At 37.1% G+C, this 10,671-nt stretch overlaps 1 protein-coding gene and 1 long non-coding RNA gene across 2 annotated transcripts; one reads left to right on the top strand and one right to left on the bottom strand.

Moving 5' to 3' along the window:
• The first annotated feature begins 255 nt into the window (after positions 1-255).
• dctn3 (dynactin 3 (p22)) lies at positions 256-5,470 on the top strand. The gene is made up of 7 exons (XM_008303069.1): positions 256-422; positions 2,168-2,252; positions 2,656-2,742; positions 2,914-2,997; positions 3,280-3,338; positions 3,421-3,480; positions 4,640-5,470. Exons 1-7 carry the CDS (start codon positions 321-323, stop codon positions 4,724-4,726), a joined length of 564 nt encoding a protein of 187 aa, XP_008301291.1. The 5' UTR covers positions 256-320; the 3' UTR covers positions 4,727-5,470.
• Positions 5,471-8,244: 2,774 nt separating this feature from the next.
• Positions 8,245-8,882, bottom strand: LOC103373223 (uncharacterized). The gene is made up of 2 exons (XR_521046.1): positions 8,783-8,882; positions 8,245-8,383 (listed from the first exon to the last, which is right to left on the bottom strand). It is a non-coding gene; the product is annotated as an uncharacterized LOC103373223 (long non-coding RNA).
• Positions 8,883-10,671: the final 1,789 nt, after the last annotated feature.

The following is a 10,671-nucleotide window of genomic DNA, read 5'->3' as shown; positions in this document are numbered from 1 at the left end:
CTGAAATACCGCATTTGCCGCAAAACAGTGACACCTGGCGGCAGCGCTCTTAACTGCAATAACTGAAAAACTTTTTTTTATGCAATTGTGCTATCAGTATTATCGGCATTTATGACTTAGATGAAAAATATGAATTAAATACAGCACGTCTAATTTGTTACAAAATTGAACAGGCAATGAATTTTCCCGTAAACCTGAATTGAAACTTCAACCGGTCGTGCACACGTCATCAATGTGCGCCGCCTCTACGTACACTTATTACGTACGTATATTTCTGGTGTTTGGGTTCTGTCCAGTGGTGTCCGTCAGTAGCTTCAAGAATGGATAAAAAATTGGAGACGGATAACTTGGAAATGCGTCTTCAGGCGCTGGAGAGTCGTATACACGGCGAAAGAAGAAATAAAAGTGGAAAACCTGTCAAGGTTCGTCCTTAATAATGTCTGTTTATATAAGTGGTGGTTAGTGAAAAAGCTAGCTCGTTATTAGCCTAGCAGAGCTAACGATAGCTCTGTCACTAGCTGTGAGTGAACGCCCTTATATTTCATACAAAGCAACTGTATTCTTGGTTTTTAGAACAAGTTTGTGCAGTAATTGTGACAGCCGCTGGTCAATAAAAACTGCAGTATATTTATTTTCCAGCTCATGTGCCAGTTATTCGTTTAGCTGTTAATTTGGTTAGCTTTTTAGCTTTAACCTAGCTTAAATGTAAAGAGATGTTTACATATATATAGGTATTGAAAGCAGCTGGTTGTTAGCGGCTAATTTTATTGCAATATGTGGTTAAGAGGCCATTTTTGTGTTTTAGGAGTATTTATGAGTAAAAAGAAATTAATAATATCAAAGTCTCAGATAATTAAACGGGTAAATGCATTCTTTGGGGCTAGTGTCAGTTTATTTAGTCGGTACCACAAATGTGTGAAAGCATTACTCTGCAGCAGGGCTGAGCAATTATTCAGCTGCAAGAAGAAATCGCTGTTTGGATCCATGCAATGCTCAAATTGTCCAGGCTGCATTTTCTGACACGTTGTGCAGGGCGTCTGACCCACACTGCATTTACTCTTATTGTTATTACTTTAGATAACTTGATTACAGAATGTGCGTTGCCTGGATGCTTCTGACCCATAAGTAAATGACATACCTATTTCAGGATCTGAGACTGTTTACAGAAATGTACTATTATTTTCTCATTGAAGTTGCTGTTTTTTTATGACTTTTTTTGTTGTTATTTAGCAAAACATAATTAGAGCTTTTGTGATAAATGTTCTGTTAATGTTTATTATTACCCCATGTGGAAATGATCCATGTCTTAAATGTGTGTAGATGTGCTGTTTGGGCAAAAGAGTAGACTGTTCAGCGTTTTCACGGTGTTTAAGCAAAATAGAAGGTAAAATAGTGATACAATAATTACTTACTGATTGACTATTTGACTAAATAATATACAAAAAATCAGTTGCTATTTTTTTTTCACACAGAATTGCTTTATCCTCTCAAGTATGAGGATTTGAAAGCACCACACCAAGCTCTTAGACATTGCACGTTTAAATCAGCATAAACAGAAGAAAGAAGTGATTAACTGTATAAAAAGTTGACTAAAACAAGATAGCGCCATCAAGAGGAGTGTCTCATCAGAGGATCATGTGTTGTGAAAAGCACATGACATGCTGTAACTTACAAAGAGACATTGAAACTGGTTTGTGTGCTGGTCTTGTATTTCCAACAGTAGAGAAAATGTCATGGCACCCTACTTATGTAGTGTTTTTTATCTTGACAAGAAATGTTTTGATATATTTTTGTAATTGAAGGAAACAGAGTCTCATTCCCGTTGTGCAAAGAAGGAGACCATAAAAGTAGTTTGCAATTATGCAAAAGTAAATTTCGTAGTTTGGTCTGCAAACTGAAAAGGGAAATAAACCCCCAGTCCTCAAAAACATGACAACATAGCAAATCAGAGAAGAGAGTGCACCAGTTACAAAGGCCCTTCTGCTGTGTAGGCACCTGCCTGCTTCATTTAAGCTGGAGCTTATGTGTTTGTGCTCCTTGTTAGGCATAGTACCACATATTGCAGAAAAAGGCTGCTCAGACTAAGTAATGCTATCTAGTTTAACGACTTTTGTCTACCCTTGTTGATTGCTATCATTAAGTCTAATTCATTTCTTTTGTCCTGCAGTGTGCAGAGTCTTTGGCAAGGATTCAGGCAGGTCTGACCAACACAGCCAACAAGAGAGAACGAGTAAAGATCCTGCACAAGAAGAGTGAGTCACACATTACTGTATTAGCCCTTACACTTACAGGCTTGTCATGACATTCGTTTTTTATGTATAGATTTTTCACGTTACTTCAAAAGAATCCTTCTTTACATTACACTTTTGTTTTTGCATCGTATCGTGAAATTTTACTTTTTTTCTTTTTGTTTTGTGCTCAGTGCCTTAACCTTAAGGCGTCACCAATATTTTCATAAACTAATGTCATTTAATGAGGCTACTAAAAATTAGAAACATCAAAATGCTGACATAAGACGCCCAAAGTCCTGTGACGCTGTGATGATGATGAGATGTCAGTAAGACACAGCAGTGCTTGCAGGAATTTGTGGTTGTTAGATTTTAGACTGTGTCTGTTGGGTTTCGTTCTATCATTTTCATTGTTGCTGTGATGTAGTTGAGGACCTTGTCAAGTACCTGGACCCCCAGTTTACCGACCACATCACCGTACCTGATGCCATGAAGCTGGAGTTCATCCTGGCTGGTAAGAAGCAGGAAATAAATGACATGCAAAATACCATTATTTACAAATGCAATCAAATGGATCTCTTTCTTTATATGAAGACACATTTTATTTAAAATTCTAATAGTTAATATGACACACAGAAATTTGAGTGTTGTATTTACGTCTTATTTTGTGTGTCATTCTGCACAGAGGAAGACTTCTTGCTTTCTCAGGCGGTTCTGCTGGAGCAAGTGAGCAGCCTGCAGCCACTATTGGACAGCACCTACATCAGAGGTAAATTTAACCTTGCATGACACATCCAAATCAAGGCCAAAGCAACTTCTGCTCTGTCATTTTTAACCTTGACAGCAAAGGAGGAAGAAACTCGTGCTTACCCAGTTATCTGTTCGATAGCCAGTGTTTTTTTGTCCTATGTTAATTGGACATCACACATTGGGTCAGTGTGTTTGTTTTTCTCCAGTTCCAGTACCTGCTTTAGTCCCTGTTCTGAATTTCCACCCTCTATACCCAATCAGGTCTGTGATCGCTAAGGTTTTGTCATGTGTGTTTGTACAGATGTGCCTGAACACGCCACCAAGTTGCAGCGTCTTTCACAGATTCACATCAAAGAGCAGGTAGACTCTTTACTTCGTCTTTCAACATCTCTTTGCGTCTCTCTTGTTTGCTTGTGTTTATTAGATGTTGTTTGTTTTACAGGACCAAACTGAGACTCAGTCATTGGAAGTGAAAAAGCTTTTTGAGGAATACAACAAGATGGTACACTTCTGCTTTTATAAGCCGATTTCTTTCTGTTTTAATTTCAGTTAATAAAAAAATTAACACAAATATGTTAACTGTTAAACAGCAATAGAAATACTTATGTTACATGTTGTACCTTCTTATTTCTTGAATGAAAAAGACGGAACAGTTGTATATAAACAATCAATTAACAAAACAGTTCTGTGATTATCTGAATCATCTGTCTAGTTAACTGGTGCTTAAGTTTGGATCTGCCAGCCACTGTAGGGAATCAGAGAGACCTCTAGATTCCCTGCGGTGTGTTACGAACCTCTTAGAGAACCATTGTGCAGGAATCAAGTTTCATCTAATGATTTGGTGGCAGATTGCAACCTATTGAATAGCCCTCCCTTTATGAGCACTGTGAAGAATGTAGTGGCTGCCACTTCAAATTAAAACTGTGAAATGTCCTCTCTGGGTTTGGTTTATTCATTGTGGGCGGCAGTAGAAACATGGCAGCACAATATGATGAGCTCTGTGCAAGAGGTCACACCCCCTATGTCCTCACATATATTCATACCCTCCCATTAAAAAAACAGCTGTCACTGAAATAAGTTGAAATTGACAAAAGTAATAATAAATACAAATTGAATGAAAATTGCTTTTGAATTGTGGTTCAACAGAAATATTAAAAAACAAGCATGATGGGACCCGTAGACTAATATTTAGCTGAACAACCCTTTGAGCCAATCACTGCAATCCAGTGTTTCCTGTAACTCTCAGTCAGACTTCTGCACCTGTTGACAGGTGTTCTGATTTCACTGCTCATCAGCAAAGTGCTCTAATTTGTCTGGCACAGTTTTTTTTTAAATTATTCTTTTCAACCACAATTCAAAAGCAATGTCTCATTTCACTAAATTATAATTCAGCAAATTTTATTTATTATGACTTTTTTCAGCTTCTAGTCATTTAAGTGACTTTTGTGAATTTTGTCTTTTTTTTAATGGAAGGGTAGGAATACATCTGAGGATGACTGCAGATATAAAGAGCTCATTCACAATAAAAATGGAATTATGAAAACTGCGTTCCATTTTTTGCAAATAGACTCCTCTGAATCCCTTCTACTGGTCTTTTAATAACATAAATTGCTGCTAGGACGAAGCTCCACCCCCACTGACATCTGACTTCTGATTGGCAGATGTTCCTGCTATCCAAGCAGTTCACCCAATGGGACGAGACTCTGAGGAAGATGGAGGAGGCCAAAGGAATCCGACCTGTGGAGTAGTTACTGTCAGCACACACACACAGGCTTCCGATGATGAAGAAGAAGAAGAAGGAGACTGCACTGTGGTGGGAGGTTTTTGATCAGATGTAGCTTGTTCTTCTCCACTCAGTCAACAAGAAAGAGACACAAGCATCACTACATTTCACAGTTTTTAACTGCTAGTTAATTTGTTGCCGTTTAATTAAACCCATGATATAACATTGTTACCCTTAAATACCACAAGAGATGGTTAAAATTTTCAGAAGTGAACTCATTCATTGTATGTGGTTCAGTGTCTATTATTGTAACCCTAAAGACTGATGAGTCTCCCAGCAGCTGGTTGTGGCGCCCAAACACGATGAGTAACGCTCATACAAACCCAGTCATACAGTCAAACTCATGTGACTTCCATCTTCTGGAAAACTGTTCTCCCATCACCTGACCTGTAGCTCACACAGCTCCTGAGTCGCTGCTGTTATTTATTGTCAAGACAACAGAGCTTTTTTATGCTTTCACATCGACTTCACTTGTAATGCATTCCAACGCTGCCTCCCTTCTGCAAACTGGTCACAAGACTTGTTCTCCTGCTGTTCCCTCACGTCTTCTCCAAGGCTTTAGATTTGCCCTCTGGATGCTTCGTGACATGATTTGTTAAATTAGCTTCAGTATTCTTTTTAATATTCTGGTTTTCCAATGTTAAATATGTATTATTCAGGATACAGCATGACGGTGGTTAATACAATAAATATTACTCTTTGAAACCTGTGTGCTGTCTGTTGTGTAAGCTGTTTGAAACTGCAGACAGAGTCAAGAGTGTCTGTGTGCGTTAATGCAGGCGGTTTTGAACCTACTACAGGCTGATGTTGGTGCACTGAAGCCCTCCTGCTCACTTTCAGAATGTCATTTTAGAAAAGGGGAGAGTATCATAGGGTTTTGGTGCTAAATGTGTATGTAGCTGTTTATTTCGACCATGTCCTGCAATGAAATACTTGTGGGAAAACATGATACCGTCCTGGCCACCAAACCAGTATGAAAAGGCTGTTATCTGATCTGACTCATACATGTCAGAACACTTTGGCTGTAATTATGCGTCAGAGCAGGTACAAGATTCATTACTGAGACCCCCTATTGCTAAATGTGTAAGCACACAATATGTAAGAACACTTTAAAACGTTCTCAGCCTCATCAGAAAACATCACAAGAGAAAGATTGTTCTTGTGTTATTTTTCAGTATCATCTCCTTTAACTTTGATTTAATTGGTCCACCGATGTTCAGGCTTCACTGTCCCCTCCAGATGAAGGTTTTATTCTTTTGAATATTTGAGTTTTTTTGGTCTGTATGCAGTAAAAATGGCAGCTACGCCTCTTGTTTCTGGGTGAGGCAGAGAACCTTTTGAAGTACCTACATAAAAACACATTCCTTTAATATGTTAGAATCATGCACGGTTACACTTTCACCGTGGTAACCTTTAATATTTGATTTTCACTGGTTCTTAAGTAAAGGTCACCAGCTCAAAGGAATGAATTAGATTTTTTTTCTAATAAAAATATACTTACACTTTGCACAGTGACATCGTTTTTGCTACTTTGCCTCTGGACATCCACACAATGAAGCCATCAAGATGTGAGTGAAGCACAGACTTTCAGCTTTTTATTTAAGGGGCCAAAGTAAAATATTGCGTTCACTTGTTATACAAGACTGATATTAGCGCAATAGTTTTACATTTTCTTTTCAGTTTACACTGTCAGAGTGGGTGACAGTCATATGACTACACTGGATTACAAAACAATACTTTTTTGAAGGTGTCTAGGATTTTTTAACTGATTTAGGACATCTTTGCAACGCTGAATCCAAAAATGACATCTGCTTTTCTCTATCAGGTCAGGTTTTTATGCCAAAAATCGATTTTGCCACTCAATCGATTACGTCTTTTGACATCAGCGATTGATTTTAGTATTTCTCACATGAAATCAGATTTTAGAAGAAAAATTTCATTTTCTAATCCTTTTCATAACCTAAATGATCCAAAAGTTGATGAGCATAAACATTTGTAAAGGTAAATACAAGCAAATTGTATGTTTCATCAGCATTGCTCAAAATTCAGGGCTTGAACTTGTGCTTCTTGGAACAACCAGCACCAGGTTTATCTCTCTTCAGAGTCCAGCAGTAATCAGCCATCATGACTGCATCCCAGCATCCCTGATACCTGGTCTCCATCTCTTTTATGTCCTGATGGATTCTCTCCCCTTGTTCATTACTCACTGATCCGAGATTCTCAGGAAACCATTCAATATGCGAGAACAGGTAGTGCATTTTGATGCTCATGTTGCACCCAAGGTTTTTAAACTACAACTAAAATGATGATCACACCATCTGGTTGTGTTCACCTTGATAAAATCATCTGACTCTAATGTGTTGTTCTTAAACCAGGGGGGAAACTTTCTATCTAAATTTAATTCACCTGCAAATATTTATAGTATCAACTTGTAAAGGTTTCAGGATTTGTTCATATCAGGAAATAGAAAAATCATTTTGTATGATACAAAGCATAGATACCTGCACATGTCCACAGAAATGTAAAAAAAGTGCATGTGGTGACAAATCTTAATTTTGACCTCATTGAGTAAAACCAATGTAATATTTGGATTCAGCACATTGCAAATGTTCAAAATCAGCTCAAAAAACTTTGACACCAAAATGGGTGTAGACCAGTGTTTTATATCATGATTTGACTGCTTTGGATCACAAGGCCTCAAATAATCAATGAACAAATCGTCTGGATATTTTTGCATTTATTTTTTTTAATGTCAGAAGCAGTTTACTTTGTTGGTTTTTGGCCAAAACATTGTCCTTGAAAATACGTTGCATCATTTTATCAAGGAAAAGATCAAACATTCCCACATTCCAGTGAGTCATTTGTAAGTATTTGATTTCTTTGAAATTGATTTTTTTTTTAAATATCAGAATGCTTGTGAATTACAATCGACACCTAAAGTTCATTTCACAGCTGCTTTTCTACTTTAGCTAAATGTGTACTGTATGTTTTAAGACACTCTAATGCATAATGAAATGAAAAATACTTTATTTATCCCAGAAGGGAAATTCAATCTTGTAAAAGCTCACTTTTTTTTTTTAATCAATATAACATACATTCCACAAAACAAAAACAATCATTCAGTCAGTCAAATTTGTTTTTTAAGGTGATGGCTGTTGGCAGGAAGGAATTCCTGTATCTCTCCGTTCGACAGCGAAGCTGACGCAGCCTCCCACTAAACACACTCTGTTGATTCTTCACTGTGTTGTGGAGAGGGTGAGAAGAATCCTCCATCATCTTCATCATCTTGTGCAGCATTCTTTTTTGAACAATCAGCTCCAGTGGTTCCAGAGTTATCCCCAGCACAGAACCAGCTTTCCTGATCAGCTTGTTTAGTTTCATGTCATGCAGACAGAAAACTGTCGTCTTAACTGCTTTTACCTTTGAAGTCTGGGATTTTAATCATGTTCTGATTTACTAACAGAAACATAAAACACAGACAAGTCTTTCTTTCTTTCTTTTATTTTAAGTAAGACCTGCATTTATGTGAGAGAAGGTCTCAGATTGGCACACCTGGGAGAAGAGGACAGTACTTAGCACATTGATTAACGGCTTGGCAGACTGCTCGAACAATCGTTCCTCTCTGTAACAAAAACAAGAATATATATAAAAATAGAGGCGAGTTCTGGCCTACTACCAAGCTACATACTACACAAGGCAATACCACTTTTCTAGAACAGTCCAACAGTATCATCTTGGTGCATTACTATCCAGACATCTATATTCATGATGACATGTTCATAGTGTGGTAAGCAAGTTTAAATGAGCTAAAAATGCTCTAAGTAAACAAAAGAACTACGTGTATTTCTCACATGTACATTTCTCTACATATGTTTCATGTATCACTCTCAAGTGTTGTCTTGTACTCTTCTAAATGTTACAGTTTTCACATATTTGAGCAAGTGCAAAGTAGTTTTCCTGTTCTGGTAAAGCTTAGTCAGATTTAGAACAAAGTGGAGCCCCTTCTAAATCAGTCACATACCTGTTTTGAACTGGACTCTCCATAGCGTACATATGTCACAAGGTGTTCACAGTTGTTTCCCCACGGTGTGTAGATTCCACAATTTCTATGCTTCTCATTGATTCGGTTAATTATAGCTGTTTCATTTAGTGTGAAGTTTGGTGGGTCAGAGTTGTCTATCTGGAATTCCTGGCCATTGTTGCGTCTACCGAAAACACAGTTGCCAACAGGCGCAGCTTTTACAGAACCTGTCACGGATGTGAGAATAAACAGCATGAAATTAACACACAACTTCTGCTGTCTTCCTCCTCATTAAATGATCTTATTTAGACTTATGCCATAAGAAGACCTATGATTCACATGCTCTCAAACGTCAACAGATTAGACCTTAAGCTTAGCAGCAAACCTGAAGCAGATGGGAGCTGTTGGCTACAAACTGAGTGTGTGAATTAAAAATGAAGCCTTTTAACAACTCAAAACCATTTGATTTGACACATTCACGTTGTTGTTTTGAGGTTTTCTAGCATTGCTGGTCAAACATTCCCCATCCTTCAACTGACTGTTAGTGTAAGTTGTGTACTTCCATTTTCACACACTTGCCTGCATGATGAAATATGTCTTCCCCAGGATTTTTATGAGGAAGGTTTCTGTCGCCCACATAAATAGCAAAGTGGGTATAGATGGGCGGTACGCAGCGACAGCCACGGTCAAAAGCGAGTATGTCTCCGAAGGCAGGCTGTGAGTGACAGAAACCAGACATGCATACCAGCGTTACAATCACTACAAAGCTGTGAGACACAACAGTCAATGTAACTTACATTGTTATGGATAGCTTTAAATTATTTGATAGTAGTAAATTATGAAGTATTGAAATTGATTGCTAATAAAATGAATTTATTTAAAAAGCTGCCATAGAAAACATTTAGGAGTTAAAGAAAGAATAAGTTAAAAGATCAGCTTCAAAGTTAGCGTTTAAACTGACTTCACAATGTAAACAATTTACTGTTTTTAACTTTACTTTACTGTTAATTTACAGATTTTTCCTGTTTTACTGAATTACAGATAACACCCAGTATGCTCACATTAATAAACATTTTATTCAAATAGTAACTGTAAAAAATGAGACTGAATCTATAAATAATGTCCAAATCAAAAACATATAAATATAAGGCCGGAGTCATAACGATGTGAAATGAAATATTCTTGATTTTTCTTTTTTTTTTTCTTTTAATAAAAAAAGAAACAAAAACCCTGACTTACTTTACGATCCACAGTCTCTACAAACGTGATTGCCAACTGCAGAATCACAATCGCGATGAGGTTCCTCATTTTTGCCATTTTGAAATCCTGACATGACAAGTAGAGAACATTTCAATTAACCAACACCACGATCAAGTCATATGACATTACAGAAAGATGATGTGCTTCCACCTAGCGTCTTTTTTTTTGTGAGGAAAAAAAGAAAGTTACATTTAAAAAAAGTTAATCACAAAAAATCCATATTTTAGAATTGAGAGAAACAGCAGAGAACATCAGTCAACATCAGCAGTGAAGCGTTTTATGTTAAAGTGACATTTTCAGTGAGTGTCAACTGTGTCAGAATCACCAGCCTATAAAATTAATTATACTGTTTGCAACCAGTGAACTGGATTTACAGGAGGACAAAGAATCTAAATGATGACTTACTGAGGTGGTGAGGTGATGGTAACTGGATGCAAAAGAAGTGAGTCACTTTGTACCCTGAAAGTAAACACAGATGTTTTATTCTTTAGTAAGATGATCACATAAAGATTTTGACATATTTTCAAAGCATTTCTTGAGCAATCTTGAACTTTTTTTTTTTTTTTTTTTTTTACCTCAGTTATAATTTAGTGCACGAAAATCAGATGTTAGCCTGCATCTGTTCACCA

This window comes from Stegastes partitus, unplaced genomic scaffold, assembly GCF_000690725.1.
Source record: "Stegastes partitus isolate 25-593 unplaced genomic scaffold, Stegastes_partitus-1.0.2 Scaffold1930, whole genome shotgun sequence".
NCBI lineage: Eukaryota > Metazoa > Chordata > Actinopteri > Pomacentridae > Stegastes > Stegastes partitus.
The sequence above is the reverse complement of the archived record's forward strand: the minus strand, read 5'-3'. Positions and strand labels throughout refer to the sequence as shown.

What these genes read in the sequence shown, in the direction of transcription:
- dctn3 (XM_008303069.1), top strand. Translation starts at nt 321, where the DNA reads ATGGATAAAAAATTGGAGACGGATAACTTGGAAATGCGTCTTCAGGCG. An exon ending in AAAGTGGAAAACCTGTCAAG is followed by an intron (nt 423 to 2,167) that starts GTTCGTCCTTAA and finishes TTTGTCCTGCAG; the next exon opens with TGTGCAGAGTCTTTGGCAAG. An exon ending in AAAGATCCTGCACAAGAAGA is followed by an intron (nt 2,253 to 2,655) that starts GTGAGTCACACA and finishes GCTGTGATGTAG; the next exon opens with TTGAGGACCTTGTCAAGTAC.